Source organism: Eumetopias jubatus, unplaced genomic scaffold (assembly GCF_037043125.1).
Source record: "Eumetopias jubatus isolate StellerSeaLion01/CBP00866 unplaced genomic scaffold, mEumJub1_p1.0 scaffold_7, whole genome shotgun sequence".
In the NCBI taxonomy this organism is placed as follows: Eukaryota; Metazoa; Chordata; class Mammalia; order Carnivora; family Otariidae; genus Eumetopias; species Eumetopias jubatus.
This window is the reverse complement of record NW_028274813.1, coordinates 96,913,945-96,933,359: the sequence shown is the minus strand read 5'-3', so window position 1 is coordinate 96,933,359 and position 19,415 is coordinate 96,913,945. Positions and strand designations below refer to the sequence as shown.

Below are 19,415 nucleotides of genomic sequence, written 5' to 3'. Positions count from 1 at the left end.
TAGCATATACACTCTATTTCCATCCACATCATTGCAAATGGCAAGATTTCATTCTTTTTGATGACTGAGTAATATTGTGTGTGTGTGTGTGTGTGTGTGTGTGTGTGTGTGTGTGTGTGTTACACCACATCTTTATCCGTTCATCAGTTGATGGACATTTGGGCTTTTCCCATGTTTTGGCTATTATGGATAGTGCTGCTATAAACATTGGGGTGCATGTGCCCTTCAAATCACTATTTTTATATCCTTTGGATAAATACCTAGTAGTGCAATTGCTGAATTGTAGTGTATTTTTATTTTTAACTTTGTGAGGAACCTCCATACAGTTTTCCAGAGTGGCTGTACCAGTTTGCATTCCCACCAACAGTATAAAGGGGTTCCCCTTTCTCCACATTTTCACCAACATCTGTTGTTTCCTGAGTTGTTAATTTTAGCCATTCTGACCATAACTGACACCATATATTGCTTGATCAACCTGCAGTTAAAGTTATGAACCAGGAAAACCAGATGTAAATAACCAAGATCTCCACATGACCTGGAATAATCTGTGGCTTGTTACATAGCACTGGTTTCAAAATTATGATAGGTAACCTAAAAATATTTCCTCAGATTAAAACAAAATCGTTGAATATCTATATCTTCCCAATGGAGAATGGGCTCTAATAATGAAATCCTTTTTCTTTGAAAATTAGAACCACTAAAAATTGAATAGACCATCTTACAATCTAGAGCCCTCCCTATCAGGGGAAGTGTTCACATTGATGAACTATACAACTTCTGAACTCATTGCCAGTTCTGAGAGTTCATAAAATTAAAGAAATTGAGGACCTGCTCCAGTATGGTTGCTTTTAATTTGGGACTCTCTTTATTTTCTCTTTGACATATAAGATGTCAAAGTATAGAATTTTGAATCATTAAGCAATTTTATTCTTAACATTGCTTACTATTTTTTTAGGAGGAGTAATTTGAGCTGTTTATATGTCTACAAGGTACTTTTTATACTTATCCACTAAAGAGTATATTGAAGATAAGGTAATTGTTAAAAAAAAAAAAAAAAAAAACCTTCCAAAAGAGGAATTCCTCTCTTTTACATGTCCTCCTTATTAAAAAAATAAAATAAAATAAGTAATCTTTACACCCAACATGGGGCTCAATCTCATGACCCCAAGATCAAGAGTCACATGCTCTACCAGTTGAACCCACCAGGCACCCCAGAATTCCTCTCTTTTAATGGAATAAGTAAGAATCAAAAAACATTTCACATTCTGAAGTCACACTCAGGATTTAGCAAGCAAATTCTGTAGTGATCATCTGGATACTTTACTTTGCCAGCCTTTCACAGATCCCTTTTGCCAAAGTAAAAAAATTTGGTACACTAATATAATGAAAAACCATGAAAACCTAAATCCCAGAGGGAGAATAGGATGGCTGTATTACCTTTCTCATTAGACTCATTGCCCTGCTTCTCTTTATTTGGTGTCTGGTTCTTTAGGCCCATATATATGCCATTGCTATCATAGGAGCTCAGTGGACATTGTTTTCCTTATTGCCTTATGTGTTTCTTTAAAGTTTCTTGTTTTAAGCATGACATAATATTATGTCAAAATTTAATGTGACTCTTAAATCTTGTTCTTAATGCTGACAGTACAGTGGTGAACCAGATAGTTATGATCACTGCCCTGGTTGTACATACAGCCTAATGGAGGAAGCAAACAACAAGGAAATTGGCTGTTACATAATAATTATAAGTCATGAGAAGAAAAAAAACAGAGTACACTGATAAATACGGTGAGGTGTCACAGGAGGGCGCTGCTTTAGATAGGGGAGTTGTTCGAGACACTTCTGAAATAACATTCCAGCTAGGACTTGAAGAATAAGAAAAGTAATTTTTCCAGGTAGAGGGAACGTGTGAAGTCCCTGAGGTGCAAAAGAACGTCATCTAATTTTCTTTCTGGGCTGATTTAAACCATAAAAATGACTGATTTAACTTGATACTGAAATGGTTATGATTTGATACAATTCATTTAAATTGTCAAAACTGGAAAATAGTCACCTCTTCACTTTGTACCTTCAAGCTTGACCCCTGAACCACTCAGAGTATTACATGTAGTCTCAAGTTAAATATGACATATTTAATCTAATATTTCCTGTCAGGGGAATTCTCAATGCATGTTAGCTCCTTTCCTTTCTCCCTCCTCTTCAACATTGCTGAGAATGTGTTTGCTGGGCAGCTCCTCTCTCCCCACACCTGCACCAGAGATATGTGGAATTTGGTGTGGATATAGGAAGGGCACAATCAAGAATAATACCATTGGCTCCAAAACCTGACCCTAGTGTCTCTGTTAAGGCTCCCCAAGGTCCCTACCTGCTCCTAAGTCTCACCCAATTTGACTTCTTAAATTCAGGTCACTTCAGGAATGTATTGCATAATATAAATGTATACTTATATATATTTATGTCACATAGATAATACAATATAAATATACATGTAAGTATATATAATGTTTTTTCCTACTAGCAAGGCTAGTATATTCAGCAGTCTACAGGAACTGAAGTCCCAGTTAATCATTATACCCTGTTCACAGGTCTTCAGTTGTTTTCCTTTGTTTCTTAAATCTCTTTTTGGCTCTCCACTGCATGACATTATCAAGAAGCTGCTCTGGTCAGTGCTGAAATAAGAGGTGAGGTGGGGAAATATGACTGGATTCCCATGGAATTCCTCTGATGTCCTCTTTGGTGTTCCTCAGGTAGTGGTTCTCTCACAGGCCTCGGTAGCCTTGGCCTGCTGCTGAACTGGTACAGGAGGGATTGGCTCTTTACCTATGACTGGATTCCAGTAGCAGTTAAGACTTGCCTTGTATCCCTGTTCCCACTTGAAGTTACTGTTTTACAAAGTATCTTTTCCTGGCAATAATAGAAGTGGTGGGGGTAAAGAAAGAACACTGGACCTTTGGAATCTCTCTCTGTGCCTTCATTTTTTTCCCTTATCAGTAAAATGAGAGTGTTGGTATAGATGATCCCTAAGGTCTCTTTTAGGCCTAATATATCATGTTTCTATTTTAAATTATATAGTTTTGTTTCTGCTGTCTGACTTACGTAATGTGTATGTTGGAAATTATCTCAGTATATGAATTTGATACTTTGTGGAAATGTAGAGCCCTACTGGTTGAGCCGGATATACTCATCTCAGAGTACAGGGTTGGATTATAATTGGAAAACTTTGTACTGGGGTATCTCTTACAGTGAGTTTTTTTGGATGCTGTTGAAAGCAATGGTACTGTATACCTTGAGGATGAAACAAGCTAACTAAGCCTGAGTTAGTCTCCAAAGAGTTATGATCAGTGAAATTTATGGTGAATGACTTGAAGATGTGGTTTTTAATTTTGTTAAAGTGGTCAAATTGTATTGAAATAGCACTGTCCTGTGTAACTCTGAGTTCTGTTGCTCTAAATTGGTCCCTCCTTCTTTTGCAGGAGCTATTGTGACAATCTTGGTTACCATCCATTAAGTGCTGCTGACTTTGGAAAGATCATGAAAAATGTCTTTCCAAACATGAAGGCACGTCGTCTGGGCACAAGAGGCAAATCTAAATATCCTTTACCAGAATGGTTTTTAGTACTCTCTTTAGTAATCACTTAGAACATCTGCTGTTGTAGTTCAACTAGCAACTATATTTAGAAGTAAATTTAAGTCAACAAATATAAACAACTCAAAGTTCTTAGAATAATTGCAAACATTATTTTCCTGGCTATATATCAAACTGCAAGAGAAATAACAAATAGTGGTTTTAGGATTATGATAGATTTCACCATATTCTGTCACTGTAATGTGTGTTCTTAATGGTCCAATCTCCTTTTCTTTAACAATAAGAATTAACTGAGATAGGTCACAGTGCAGCTATTGTAAATCATATCAGTAAAAATGGAGAAAGAGGTTAGCTGTCTTCTTCCCGTAATTTAGAAACATTGGGATCTCTTTGGCAAAATATACACCACTCAGGAAAAATTCCTGTGGAACTTGTCCTGGATGAATATATTCTCTTTAAAGTATTTTTTCAGCCAACCATTTAAAGCCTGTATTAAAATTAAAGCCAGAGCATAGGAAAGGTCCCTGTTGTGACAGAGACATACTTAGTAGCAAACAGAAGGAAATGAAAATGAAGAATTTATTAAAGTCCTTCTGATTCTTGGCAGAAGGCTGTAAAATAGAGGGTCTCTGTATTAGAAAAAGATTAATTCTCTTTACGTAGCCCTTGGCCTTTTTCAAAGCACAGAAACCCACTTCTGTGGAAATGAGAGGAAAGGGAAAGGAAGGGGACACTGCTTTTCCAAAACAGCTCCAGGTGATCTGCTCCCTTGTTGCATGACCCATCCTTGTTCTCTGAGTACAAGCAAAACTGTCTTGATGGGTCTTTGGCATGTTACAGGCGATAATCCTGTGTGTTTCAGTGGAAAAAGAACTGAAAAGGTTAAAGCCCTTGTGACACTCTAGAGTTGTTTTTGTCCCAGTGCCCTGAGCTAAAGTTTCCCTGTGCTGTGCCAGGTTTCCATCTGGATATTCCTTTCCTTCTGACCTGTTTGTTACTGATGGTTGGCATAGCCTATTAGGAACATTTATTCATAAAATCTGTAGCGATGAGAATAATTTGTTTTATTTAAGACAGTAACATTGTACAGAGACTATTCCAGTTTCAAAACAGTGGAAGTGTCCTGAATTTATAATATTGAGGTTTCTCTTACTGAAGAACTCTGAAAGTAGATATTATCTCGTGCTGATTTTATTCCTATTTCATATATGGTTACTTCTCAAATGGTGATTATATATAAGCAGTTCATTTAATTTAGAATGCTTTAGACCTTAACTGTTTATTACATATTGCTACAGTGGACTAAGGAAAAAAGCCTTTGTTCATATGCCAACACTGCCCAATCTTGATTTTCACAAAACTGGAGATGGGGTAAGAATTCTGCCTTTGCTTTTTAATAAGTAGAATTATACCTTAATACCAGCATTGAAATGCATACTGCATAGTCTCATTTGGATAAAACCAGGGACCAGGAACTATGCCTTTTACAAAATAAATGAGACAAAAAATTTAACAGTGGCTGAAAAATTTTAACATATCTGACTTACATCAACATGATTGATGAAATTAGATAGCATTTACATCAACATGATTGACAAAATTAAGAGGAACATAGGTCTAAACTGGTTTCTAAATATATCCATGATGTACATTGACTATATATATATATTGTCAACAGGAAAAATTAAGTTGTGGGGTAATATAGTATGGATGTCTTTTTTTTCCCTTTTTGATTTACTTAATATATCTAATACAAGTACAAAGGAGAGAAAATACAGCTAGTGGCATAGTTTGTTTTACTGATGTCAGAAAAGTGTTTTAGAAAGATTCATAAGATCCCTTAGCCTTCATATATATTTAACGACCATTTCAATGTTTCAGTCCCAGTGCTGCTGGTGGCTGTGTCCTGGCCGGTGGTGTAGGCATAGGCCTCACATTTGCACGGCTCTTCTATGCCTGCCAATAGGGCATTTTATACGACTTTGACCTGACAGATCTAGATTACATCTTCTAATTAAGAATACATGCCTTCAGTGTGCTTCAGTTTAATTTCTCTGAACTTTCTTTTATAAGTTAACTTTTCCTTTTTCCTTTGTTTAGTTGGAAGGAACTGAACCTTCTGGGCAGCTTCAAAATATTGATGAGGAAGTTATCTCTTCTGCTTGCCGTCTTGTGTGTGAATGGGCCCAGAAAGTGTTAAGCCAGCCATTCGACACGGTCTTGGAGTTAGCACGCTTCCTTGTAAAAAGTCATTATATAGGCACCAAGTCGATGGCAGCTCTAACGGTAATGGCAGCAGCACCACCAGGTACAAAATTGCCACTAACAAGCTAAAGCTGAAAGGGACAGAGGTGTTACTGCATTTTAGAGTTGGTAGCAAAAGAAGAGTTTCTCCAGAGAACTTTGTTGTCTTTTTAGTGTTTGTATGAGTTTACCCTCACTTCACTTAACTCTAAGCTCAAATGGGTTTGTTGAGCCAAGAAAAATAGTAATAATTATAGTCATTTCATTATAAAGCTGAAAGCTGTAGTTTTTCTATAGTATATTGCTCTGCTGAAACATGAAACTTTTATGATTTCCCAGTTGATATTAATTTTTCCATTGCTACTTTAAAATTTAAAGAATATATGTATGTGTACTTTTAAATATACATGTGTGTCTAAATTAACAAATATTAGATAAGATTAAATTTTTAAAATGACTTGCTAGCTTCCTGTTAGAAACTAATAAACAAAATGATCTTTGGATAATGTAAGAGGTATCGTGTCACAAAAAGCAAACTATATGAAGCATTATTATAAAATAGCAAGAGTGATTTTTTAAAAATATACATTCTAATGAATATTTTTGTTCAAGTAGGGATTTTTTTCATTTCATAGTTTTAGGAATTGACAGTATTGGAATAAACAACTCCCTCCTAAATTAGTAGCTGTGTAAAGTACCTGTTCTGTTGCAGCTTTTTAAATGTCTCATTTCAGTCACACCTTTTAATAACCTAAGGAACAATGAGTAAGTTTTGTTATTACTCTAGGAAATTATAATTTCTGTGAAAAATGTATTAATGTGAAACTTGTTTTCCAGAGATGATTCTTCTGATTATTAAATGTAAATAATTTAAAATCTATAATAGATTTCTCCCAGCCAGAATTGTAGTTTCTTAAATAACTTCACTTTTTTTAAAATCTTAATAATTTTAACAATTATTTTTCTTTCAGTTTATATTTATCAGACGCTTTACGTATTTGGTGGGGGGTGTATAATTGTTCTATCTTTTCATCTTATTGTCAATTGAGGACTCAGTTCAGCAAAATAATCTCTTACCAGAATTTTGTCATGATTTTCTTTGTCTAGATTATAAACTGTATGACTTAAAGCTGCTCACTTACACTTACACATGAACAGGAGAGCACTTGTGTAGCCTTATCTAGTTAGGTAGCCTGCATATGCTACCTCATTTCTTCCCCCAGCAGTCCTGTGAGACAGGTGATATTAATTCCCATTTTACAGATCAGAAAACAGGCTTGGGGAGGTTAAGTAATTTGTCCATGGCCAGATAAGCAGTGGGACCAGGATTTGAATTCCAGTTTGTTGGTCTCAAAAGCCCAGGTTAACTGCATTAAATCATGCTGTCTTCTTATCTTCGGGCAAAATGAGGTTTTAAAAGATAGGGGCCAAAAACAGAAGAAAAAAAAAAAGATATGGGCCCTTCAGCTTCCTGTGTTCTCTCTCACCCCTACTGACACCCAGATTAGTACTTGAACAAGCTGAGGAATTAGGAGGTATCATGGGAAAAGAAACCTCTCGATCTTATTTTCCTCATTGTTCACAAGGTCTGACTGAAAGAAGTGGTCAATGATGGGATGAATGAATTTTCAAAGCATAAGTGTAAAGAAAGGTGTGTTTTTTAAACAAAAATACTAAAAATTTCATATATAAACATGTTTCCTTTGTGAAAGTATTCAGTAGTTTAGCAATTATATCATTACTCAAAACATTTTTAGACTCTTAAAATTTTGTTCTCAACCACTGCTATATTTTTTTTAATAGCTTTGGTGATTAATCTTCATCCTTTGAAGGTGAATTTGGTTTTTTATAAATATAGTCTCCTTATTAAAAACAGGTTGTGTTACAAATGTCCTTTTGTAAGTCAGCTGCTTGGAAATCATTCCCTGTCCAGAAACCCTGGCAGGAGGGAGACAGCTGAGCTTTGAGCCATTGGCAGAGGCTTTCGGGTGCAGGTGCTGAGAAGCCAGAGCCCAGGCTGGGGGCCAAGAGGGAGCAGTACAGTTTGAGCTGGATTTGAAGAGAAAAAATGGTACTTAGGTGATCAAAAGGGAGTCAAAAGATGAGGGATTATTGAGTGAGTGTGTGCGAAAGAGTTTAAGTCACTTCTTTCTCTCTCCTGTCCCCCCTCCACAAGTTGTTGATGAAAAGCAGAAATTGGGCCAGGGAAAGGGTAGGTATACCCTTTAGAAGGATAGTGGGGTCCTCCCCTTTCGTCTCCACTGTTTTTACCAGCCACAGCTTATTTTCTAATGATTGTAATGCTACACCCTAAATGTGAAATGAGCTTTTTAAAAAATTAATTTTACTATATCATCAGTTCTTAACTTAAAATTTATCTTTTTGCTTAGTTTATCATTCCTTTTTTCTCAGTGTTGCTCTTACTAGTGCTTTGAAAAGTTTTCTCAGTGACACTGTTTCAAAATACCTTAACCTCAGTTTTATACAGCAGCTCTGCTTAATTACTCCTGTGTCATACTGGAATAAGTGTATAGTAGCAGTTAAAATAGTACCTCTTTTTGTGAATTGGTGGAATTAAACACTTGTTTTCCCTATAAACATTTTTTCTAAATATGAATGATTTCAGCAAATATTTATTGAATGCCCCTTGTGAGCTGAATATTTAAATCATGAAAATGCATGCATTTCTAATTAGAGAATTGGGGAAGGACATTTCTGACATCTGATAAGATGTGAAACATGCTCCTTTGGTATTTATTTATCTTAACTTCTGCATATTTATGACATAGCTACTACTCTTTTCAAAATCTTCATCTGTTACTGCTGATTTAACTGAAACGGTCACCTGAGTTGAATCATATTTTAAGTTGTCAAAACCATATTGACAACTGTTTTTAAACTGAAAGTCTAACACTTAGGCTTTATAAAGAGATTGTGAGTTAAAATTTGCTGGTTTTGGTTGCTTTGTCCAGTAGATGGCTACATAGCCAAAGAAATTGAGTTGTGACTGCCTTCTATAAAACAGAGTATTTATTTTAGCTTTCTTTTCTGTTTATTTTCAGGAATTAAAGGAATTACTCAGCCGTCTGCTTTTATACCTACAGCTGAGAGTAATTCTTTTCAGCCTCAAGTGAAGACTTTGCCTTCTCCTATTGATGCTAAACAGCAATTGCAACGGAAAATTCAGAAGAAGCAGCAAGAACAGAAACTACAGTCCCCTTTGCCAGGAGAATCCTCAGGCAAAAAAGCAGAAGGCACTACAACCAATGGAGTGACTACTCTTTCTAATGGAAATCCTGCAATCCTTTCTCCTCAGCCTATTGGTATCGTTGTGGCAGCTGTCCCTAGTCCCATTCCGGTAATAGCATTAAATAGTGTTAGACCCACTGGGATGCTGGGAGAGCATTTGTTTAATTAAAAGTGGCACACGAGAAGGAGGCAAGTATAGGTATAGATTCAGTTAGGGATTGATTTTGTGAGCACAGATGGATTCAGCTTCAGTCAGTCGCCTTTTAAAGATTTTACTTAATTATTTGAGAGAGAGTGCGCACGTGCGCACAAGCATGGGCGGGGAGGGGGGGCGAGAGAGAGAATCTCAAGCAGACTTCCCGCTCAGCGTGGAGCCTGACCCGAGGCTTGATCCCATGACCCTGAGATCATGACCTGAGCCAAAATCAAGAGTCCAACACCTAACTGACTGAGCCATCCAGGCTCCCTGTCAGTTGTTTTTTAGTCACAATATACAATGTTGATTACAAAGCAAGCTATAAAATGAACACAAGTGAAAATACAAAGATTTAAGACATGCACAGTACGCACACATAACCAGTCAGAGCTTTATGTAAGAGATGAATCATTTTCAGAATTGTTTCATCTCTAGCTAAGCCAAGATGATCAAGTGCGAATTTTTTGGGGTTTAAACTTTTCTTCTTTTTAACATTCAGGCAGCAAAGTTGTAACACATATTGATAACACTTTTTTTTTTTTTAAGGATTTTATTTATTTATTTGACAGAGAGAGATAGCAAGAGCAGGAACACAAGCAGGGGGAGTGGGAGACAGAGAAGCAGGCTTCCTGCCGAGCAGGGAGGCCAACGCAGGGCTCGATCCCAGGACCCTGGGATCAAAACCTGAGCCGAAGGCAGACGCTTAACCACTGAGCCACCCAGGTGCCCCTTGACAACACTTTAATATAGACTTGTTGCTGTGGCTTGCTGGACATAGGACCTTGGACAAGTCCCTTAGCTGTTCTGAATCTGTTTCCTTGTTAACAAACAGAGGTTATAAGTCTCCTTTTCTGTCTCATACAACTGAGGTTATGATGAAGGGGCTTTTAAAATGAGAGGGCATCATGCTAAAACAAAGTGGTATTTTATGTTATTATTGATGATATCATTAAGGAGATCTTTTATCTTTGTTTTTCTTATCATCATCATTATCATCATGTCATCAAAATGTGGCATACCTGGTAACCACGCTCATATGCTATTCACTATAGAGCAAACTTGGGGAAACAGTAGTTTTATCTGAGACCGTATCCACAGTGGTTTAATTATTAATGTCCAATGACATTATGACTGTCCCCCCCCATAGTGAGTCACTTTCTTGGCCCAGAGTAGATACCTTTATAGCTGCATGTTTTTTCAAGATTTTATCTTCTCTTCCTATAACCTCCTTAAAAATTATTATTTTGGCAAGTATTCATCACAATTGTGAAGTTTTTAGTCTTGCCAATTTGGAAAGTATCTGAATGTTTTTCTTACATATTGTATTTTATAACTATATTGCACTCTGTTGCAGTTTTTATAATATTTATGTGTCTGATTGTATACAACCTGATCTAACATATTTATAGGTAGATAGAACTCTTGTCTAACAGAGGAACTGGTTTTTTTTAGCATTACATTTATTAAATGCCTTAATGCTATACAGATATGTGAATTACTGTTTATATCCTAGACTTGTTAAATCTGACTTTTTTGTTTTCTACCTTTTAACAGGTCCAGAGGACCAGGCAGTTGGTAACTTCACCAAGTCCAATGAGTTCTTCTGACGGCAAGGTTCTTCCCCTCAACGTACAAGTGGTCACTCAGCACATGCAGTCTGTGAAACAGGCACCAAAGACTCCTCAGAACGTTCCAGCCAGTCCTGGTGGGGATCGTTCTGCCCGGCACCGCTACCCTCAGATCTTACCCAAACCAGCCAACACCAGTGCACTCACCATTCGCTCCCCAACTACTGTCCTCTTTACTAGCAGTCCTATCAAAACCGCTGTTGTACCCACTTCACACATGAGTTCTCTAAATGTGGTGAAAATGACAGCAATATCCCTCACGCCCAGCAACAGTAGTGCCCCTCTTAAACATTCTGCCTCAGTAAACAGTGCTACAGGAACAACAGAAGAATCAAGGACCATTCCACAGATAAAGAATGGTTCTGTTGTTTCACTTCAGTCTCCTGGATCCAGGACCAGCAGCACCGGGGGAGCATCTGCCGTGGAAGTCAAAATGGAACCTGAAACATCATCAGATGAGCATCCTGTACAGTGCCAAGATAATTCTGATGGGACTAAAGCTCCCAAAACAACACCTAGTGCCCTTTTGGGGCAGAAAAGTAATACGGATGGAGTAGTGCAAAAACCTTCAAATGAAGGTGTCACTGAATTAAAAGCAACCAAGGTCTGTGACCAGAGGACCAAATGTAAAAGCCGCTGTACTGAAACTCTGCCAGGCGCTTCAACAGGCAATAATCCAAGCACTGTCACCCTCTCAGTTGCCACTCAGAACTTAACTTTCACCAGCACCAGCTCACCAGCTAATGGTGACTCAATAAATAAAGACCCTAAATTATGCACTAAAAGTCCAAGAAAGCGACTGTCTTCTGCATTGCAAGAGTCCCAGGTGCCTCCCATAAAGAAACCAATTGTGGAACAGCTTTCTGCAGTTATCCTAGAAGGTCAGAAACCAGGCAGTGTTGAGAAGGACCAAAAGGTTCCACATTCAGGGAAAATAGAAAGTTCAACAGCCGGTGCTCAGATTCCTAGCAAGGTATCAATGAATGTCAATTCGCACATAGTGGCAAATCGACCCTTGAGTTCTTCTGCTCTCATTGCCGGTGATTCAGCTTCAGAACAGCAAACACCATCATCATCTCCAGATATAAAAGTAAAACTTGAAGGGAATGTCTTTCTTTTGGACAGTGATTCAAAACCAGATGGCAGCTTTAATTCAAATGAATGGCAGCAGGTCAGTAAGGATTCTGAGTTTATATCTGCCGGCTGTGAACAACAGCAAGATATCAGTGTTATGACAATTCCTGAGCACTCTGATATCAATGACTTAGAGAAATCTGTTTGGGAATTAGAAGGAATGCCACAGGACACATATACCCAGCAGCTGCATAGCCAGATACAAGAATCTTCTTTGAATCAAATACAAGCACAGTCTTCAGATCAGTTACCTCTACAGTCTGAACTGAAAGAGTTTGAGCCTTCTGTTTCCCAAGCAAATGAAAGCTACTTTCCTTTTGATGATGAGCTTACACAAGATAGTATTGTGGAAGAACTGGTGCTTATGGAGCAGCAAATATCAATGAACAATTCTCATTCTTACAGTAACTGTTTGGGAATGACCCTTCAGAGTCAGTCAGTAACTCCAGGAGCTCCATTGTCATCTCATGCCTCCAGTACCCACTTCTATCATCCAATCCACAGCAATGGCACTCCGATCCACACACCCACACCCACTCCTACCCCAACCCCAACCCCAACCCCAACCCCAACTCCAACATCAGAAATGATTGCTGGGTCTCAGAGTCTATCACGGGAGAGCCCTTGCTCCAGGCTAGCCCAGACCACGCCTGTGGATAGTGCTTTAGGAAGTAGCCGACACACACCCATTGGTACTCCACATTCTAACTGCAGTAGTAGTGTCCCTCCCAGCCCCGTTGAATGCAGGAATCCATTTGCGTTTACCCCAATAAGCTCCAGTATGGCGTATCATGATGCCAGCATTATCTCAAGTAGTCCTGTGAAACCGATGCAAAGACCCATGGCCACACACCCTGACAAAACCAAGCTTGAATGGATGAATAATGGGTATAGTGGGGTTAGTAATTCATCAGTTTCTGGCCATGGCATTCTCCCAAGCTATCAGGAACTAGTGGAAGACCGTTTCAGGAAACCTCATGCTTTTGCTGTGCCTGGACAGTCTTACCAGTCTCAATCCAGACATCATGACACTCATTTCGGTCGCTTGACTCCTGTCTCTCCTGTGCAGCATCAAGGTGCCACTGTAAATAACACCAACAAACAGGAGGGTTTTGCAGTCCCTGCCCCTCTTGATAATAAAGGGACTAATTCATCTGCCAGCAGCAACTTCAGATGCCGGAGTGTGAGCCCTGCTGTTCATCGCCAACGTAATCTTAGTGGAAGCACCCTCTACCCCGTATCTAATATCCCCCGATCTAATGTGACCCCCTTTGGAAGTCCAGTAACACCAGAGGCTCACGTTTTCACAAATGTTCACACAGATGCGTGTGCCAACAACATAGCTCAAAGAAGTCAATCAGTTCCATTGACGGTCATGATGCAGACAGCCTTCCCGAATGCTCTTCAGAAGCAAACAAACAGTAAAAAAATAACCAGTGTCTTGTTGAGTAAACTTGATTCTGACAATGATGACTCAGTGAGAGGTTTGGGCGTGAACAACCTGCCCTCCAATTACACAGCCCGGATGAATCTCACTCAGATTTTGGAGACTTCCACTGTTTTTCCTAGTGCCAATCCGCAGAATATGATCGATTCCAGCACTTCTGTTTATGAATTCCAAACACCACCTTACCTCACTAAAAGTCATAGCACCGATCAGATCAGCTTTTCTCCTGGAGATAATCAAGCACAATCAGAAATCGGAGAGCAACAATTAGATTTCAGTAGCACTGTTAAAGACCTTCTGAGTGGAGACAGCTTGCAAACCAACCAGCAGCTGGTAGGTCAGGTAGCGTCTGACCTCACTAATCCTGCGTCTGATTTCTCGAGTGACATCAGGCTGTCTTCTGAGCTCTCAGGCAGCATCAATGATTTGAACACTTTAGACCCAAACCTACTGTTTGATCCAGGTCGTCAGCAGGGACAAGATGATGAAGCTACACTGGAAGAATTAAAGAATGACCCATTATTTCAACAAATTTGCAGTGAATCCATGAGCTCTATGACTTCATCAGGTTTTGAGTGGATAGAAAGCAAGGACCATCCTACTGTTGAAATGTTGGGTTAAATAGTGTTTTATAATATGTAGCACACTGTATCTAAAGACATATGTATTGTATTTGTCTTAATGGAAGTGCCTCCCGCAGCAGAAACATTTAATATTAATTGTGACATTTTTAAAAGAGTTTGCTGCAGAAGTGGTTTCTTCTTCAGTAGGAAATGGTTAGACTTGCCTCAGTTCTTAACAAGTTTCTGAAGACAGTAGGCTGTAGAAGAGCAAGTATTAGGTTTTAAAATTTTGTAATGTTCCCCCATTTAATCACGTTGTTTGCTAGTAAACAATTGACTAACCAGCTTTTACAAGAGCAGTCATCTAGATCTTTATTTTGTATAAGTTCATTTTAATTCATCAGTTGATCTGCACAGAATGTAGAGGAAACCATTGATTTTAGGTATAGGCTATTTTTTGTTGTTGTTGGCATTATCTTTTAGGTATGAAATCATAGCTAAGGTAAACTGTAGACAAGAAGGTCTTCCTTGAAACAGGGATAATATTCAGGTTATTATCGGTATTTAGGCTTGAAGCATAGAGCTACTGTAGAATGAAAAAAATCTCTGTAGGACTTTCTGGGACTTCAGTACCATTTGCACCTGCATTTTGAAGGGCTTAAATAGGAGAAAATAATGGAAAATTAAATACTAATTTAAGGAAAGCAAAAGCTGCACTAAAATTTTTTTAAAGGAAAAAGTAGTAGCCATTTATATTTGTGACCTTCAATTAGTCTTATTTTAAAATTTGATTTTTAATACGGAGCCAGCACACACAGAGACATGCATGTACATGTGTGCACATGCACACACACACAAGTAAAATAACTCCAAATATTGTAATTTAATAGAATAAGTACAAGCGTGTTAGAAAAATACTTTGTTTTATTATTTGGTAGTTGAGATAGGGGAATTTAGAAGGAAAATAAAAGCATTTCCTTAGTTTCCTCACAACGGCTACATGCATATATTAAAATTCTATTTAAAATTTAATTTGAAGTTTTTAATTGTAATATTCCTAAGTCCTCAATTTAGTGACTGACTCCTTCACTCCTGAATATAGTAATATAAGTTGATCATGGGATCCCTTTGAAAAACAAATAAACTGGAGGGAGATGACAAAAAAAAACAAAAAACATTTCACCACCTGAGGTCTGAAGCCACAAATCTTTATGTCGCTGATAAAACAAAGGGGATATCAATAGTACTTGAAGAAGAGGAGCATTTTATTACATGCTTAATTTATTTATTGTGATAACCACAATTGCAAAAGAAGCACTCAGGATGTGTTTTAAAATGTTTCTCTGTATGGCTCCCATTTTGTTTTATGAATAATTATTTATGAATTTCTTGTTGACACAAATCTGCTCACTAGTTGACAGCTCCATCTGAGTGAATTTAGGATTACTTTCAAATAGATTTAAAAATTGCCATTAAGTTTTTAAAGCTGACCTTAAACCATCGCTGTGCTACCTTGAACCTGACTATAGCTAAGCTTTCCTTTCTTAATTAGTAAGCCAATCAGAAGACTGCAATCAATGAATATTTAACAAATGTGATGAAGGGTTTAATTTAATAAGGTTTAATTGTTCAATAAATTTGCAAGGTAGGGTATTAACATATTTTGATAAATAAACGGTGCTAGGGTTGGCTCAGAGGTTTATATATTGATATGTCTTAGTTATTGGCATTTGTGTGTGTTTGCTGTTACCCTTGTTAGATCTTTTTTCTTGATGCTAGTTATTTCTTCACTGTACATTGAGACACAGCACTACTGCACACCAAAGTATGCAATACCCAAAGGAAACTGTGTGATTTCTTTTAACAAATGATGGGAGCCTTTCTATATGAGATACTCTGAAAAGGAGATTTTGAGGCCATTCTAATCCCTTGTTTACATTATTAGCTTCCTACTAATATAAAAATAATGGAAATCTTTTTTTATAAAAATATAAAGACTGGAGGATTTTTAACCCTCTGTACAGTATTGCAGCAAACACTTTAAATTTGGTTGAATTCGTCCAGCAAACTTTCTGGGGTTCATATATTGCACTAAATTTGTTGAACCTGTGGTAGGCACATCTCTTAGGATAAATGCAACCAATACAGTCCACAGATTAAACTTTTTAAATGTGTTTCATTATGAAAAGACAAAATGTCATCAAAGTGACAGATAAAATTGTCTTATGTAGCAATGTGCATTGATCTCAATGAGATATTTCTATTTCTTATTCTCTTACATGAGAATATTACAGCAGGAAGAATTAAGTTTAGTTTGCTTCACCATGTTAATACATGATCACAAAATGTGCATGAGTGTTATTGACTTATCTTGTACAGTACTAGGTATTCCTGTAACCACTTTTTTTTTCCCCTTGGCTGTATTAAAACTGGTTCAGTGTTAACCAGGCAAGCATAGTTATTCACAAGTTATTACTTTTTTATGTTTACTAATTCTGCTTAGTTATTGTTGAATATGTTCTTTTCTCAAATTATTTTCATTGTTTTCGTGTTTAAAACATTTTTCATACTGTTTATCATGATAAGACTTCATGAAGTAAATAATTTTGCATATAATTGCAATAAGCACTGACTTTTGAACTGAAAAGAAGGAGAGTTTTTTTTTTTGTGCAGTGCATCTGAGGTTCATATAATAGTCTTGTACTATAATGTGCTTTACTACACCATAAATGACAAAAAACAAGCCCTGTTTCATGTTTTCATTTAGTGCAAAAAGTCAGATTTCCCCAGTGTTTTGTTGTCTGTTGTACCTGCTGAAACTACAGTAGTTGAATATTGCAGTAGCATTTCAGTTCTCTTTTTTTATTGAAAGTGCTCAAAAATTGTTTTTTAAATGTTTTCAAAAACAATTAAAAACATTTTATATTAAACTGACTGGGTCTTAAGGTGATTTGTGGGGTCTATCTTATATAGGCAGCGTGCCGTTTTCAAACAGACCTGATGCCATTCTTCCTTAGATCTCATGAAATTCATAGAAATGGATAAAAATCAGCACAAGGCTGAATAGTGCTGTTAATCTGCTCTCTGCTATTAATCCAGAAGGATACACAGATCTCATTTTATTCATCAGAACTCTGCTGTTCTCTTAGGATGTATTAGTGATGAGTGGGACACGGCATAGAGCTTTATCTTGTCCAAAAAAAACCCTTTGCTTTTGCTTATTCACATAATGTTTGCTTTCAAGTGCTAGTCTGTGTAGTACCTGGGTATGTATATTTTTGAAGCTTTGACTAGAGAAATGGTAGGAAAAAGTGGAGAATATTCTAAAGCACAGCTGTGCCCCAAAGCAACATAAGCATTTTGGTGAAGCAGAACCTGAGCTGTAGGTGTGGAATCAGAAATGAGCAGATAGAAATTTCAACTCCTGTAGAGTAATGACACCAGGGTCTGAGACGGAGTTTCCTCACTCCTGAGACTTAAGATGCAGCAACAACCAGTGAGTGCCGGGGACTGTAACTTCTGTTGTAACCAGGACCTGAGCCAAACAGTCTACTCACCTGTGTATACACATCTGTGTAGAACTGTGATAGCCCCTACTGTCACCACAGAACTGCAGCCCTGACTGGACAGGTGGAGGAAGCAATTACAGAAGGAAAGAAGAGAGTAGCGATTGAGCAGGAGAGAGATAAGCAGGAAGACGCCCACACAAAATGAGCCTGCAAACCAAAATTCTAAAGTACTTGAAGACTCAAGCGAAACTAATCCTCAGACCATCAGCACTTAAGATAAAAAGTAATGAACTACCTGGATGTTAACTTTAAAATAGACATGTTAGGATTCTCAGTGACAAAAATTTTAATAATCAACAGCAGGCAAAAATCCAGTGGATACAGTGAACCAATAAGAAAATCTGGGGGGAAGTACTGTGTAATATCTGAGATGCTTTGGACTGCACGTTACAGAAAACCTAACACTGGCTAAACCGTAAGGACATTTACTTTTAGCTTAATTTTGAGGACGGAATGTCAGGGTTTCATTCAGCGGCTCAGTGTTATAAAGAACTCTCTCTGTTTCTGTTGCATCATCATCTTCAGCTTTGCTTTTCTGTATCTATTGTGTCGTGGTCACAGGATGCCTGTCACAGCTCCAAGCTTTCTGTCTTCGTACATCCCAAACAAGGTGGTAAGGGCAGCTCCCCACCTTTTATCAAAGAGAAAATCCTTACCAGAATCTCCCATTAAGCACTCCCTCCTCACCCTCCAGCCCCTCTTTAGTCTCTTTGGATAAAACTAGGTCAAAGGTCCACCTAAAAGCCAATCAGTTTAGATTCTTGATTCATCCTTTATAGCTAGAGGAAGGGCCCATCTGTGGTCATCCACCTAAAATGAGTTCCGTAACCTCAGACAGATCCTAAGGCCTCAAGATCTTGTTCCCACCCTTGAGGGGCTCACAGTCTTGTGAGAAACTAATTACATGTACTTCTCAAAGTACATGTATATACTTTTCATAAATATATATGTCCCAATACAATATGCTATGTAAAGAAAAGAGGTGAGAATTCACACTCTGAGGAGCTAAGAACAGGACAAAAGAAGGTTCATAATAAGAACTACATTTAGAAAGAGATGTGAACTGGTGTAAACTCTTAACTGATATCCTGCCTTCCCTCTGAGTTAAAGAATCAGGTATTAGTATCATAAAGGCACATTGCCTAAACACCTGTTACCATGATAGAAAACAAAAATGTTTCTTTTGTTAAATATATGAAGCAGAGATTGATTATGATGTCCATTGCTATAAATGAATTTTTAAATAACTAGATGGGATCATTTTTCAATATTACATAATCTGAGATTTTTAAAAATATGTATATATGACCAGCCCTGGAGCTAAAGTCTGCATCCAAGGATGGAAAGGGAAAAACAAAAAGACTACAGTTTTTAAGATAGATTTTATTTCTAAGAAGTACTTAATTTTGGAGAGAAGGGAAAATTTTACAAATAAAATGTATCATGAGAATGGTATTACTACTATATATAGAATATTTCCTTGCAATAGACCTTCTATTAAGTATTTTTGCACATATTCTCATTTCCTCACCTCAGCATAATTCTGGAAGAATATCATTTTTCAAGTGAGAAAATTTTAGCTTGGGGATTAACTGGTAGGGATAACAGCTAATAACAGGAGAGCTAGGTTTATAACTTGATTCCAAAGCCTCGTTTTAACCATTATGCTATACTTAAGATATTTGTTCAAACTTTCATTTGGTGGCTTTTTTGAAATTTTTCTTCTGGTTTAAAATTTAGAATTAGGTTTGAATTTGTGGGGATTTTATTTCTCTTAAACCTCCAATCTTTCTATCTCT

General features: G+C 37.4%; 1 protein-coding gene across 2 annotated transcripts in view; it reads left to right on the top strand.

Moving 5' to 3' along the window:
- Window positions 1-16,977, top strand: part of RFX7 (regulatory factor X7) — a 136,608-nt gene extending 119,631 nt beyond the window's left edge. For both annotated transcript variants that reach the window (XM_088024806.1, XM_088024807.1), the window contains exons 6-10: window positions 3,474-3,594; window positions 4,877-4,957; window positions 5,687-5,894; window positions 8,893-9,188; window positions 10,830-16,977. In XM_088024806.1, the coding sequence (XP_087880932.1) occupies window positions 3,474-3,594; window positions 4,877-4,957; window positions 5,687-5,894; window positions 8,893-9,188; window positions 10,830-14,105 (3,982 nt within the window). In that variant the 3' untranslated portion in view covers window positions 14,106-16,977. The remainder of the gene's footprint in view (window positions 1-3,473; window positions 3,595-4,876; window positions 4,958-5,686; window positions 5,895-8,892; window positions 9,189-10,829) is intronic.
- The last annotated feature ends 2,438 nt before the right edge of the window (window positions 16,978-19,415 follow it).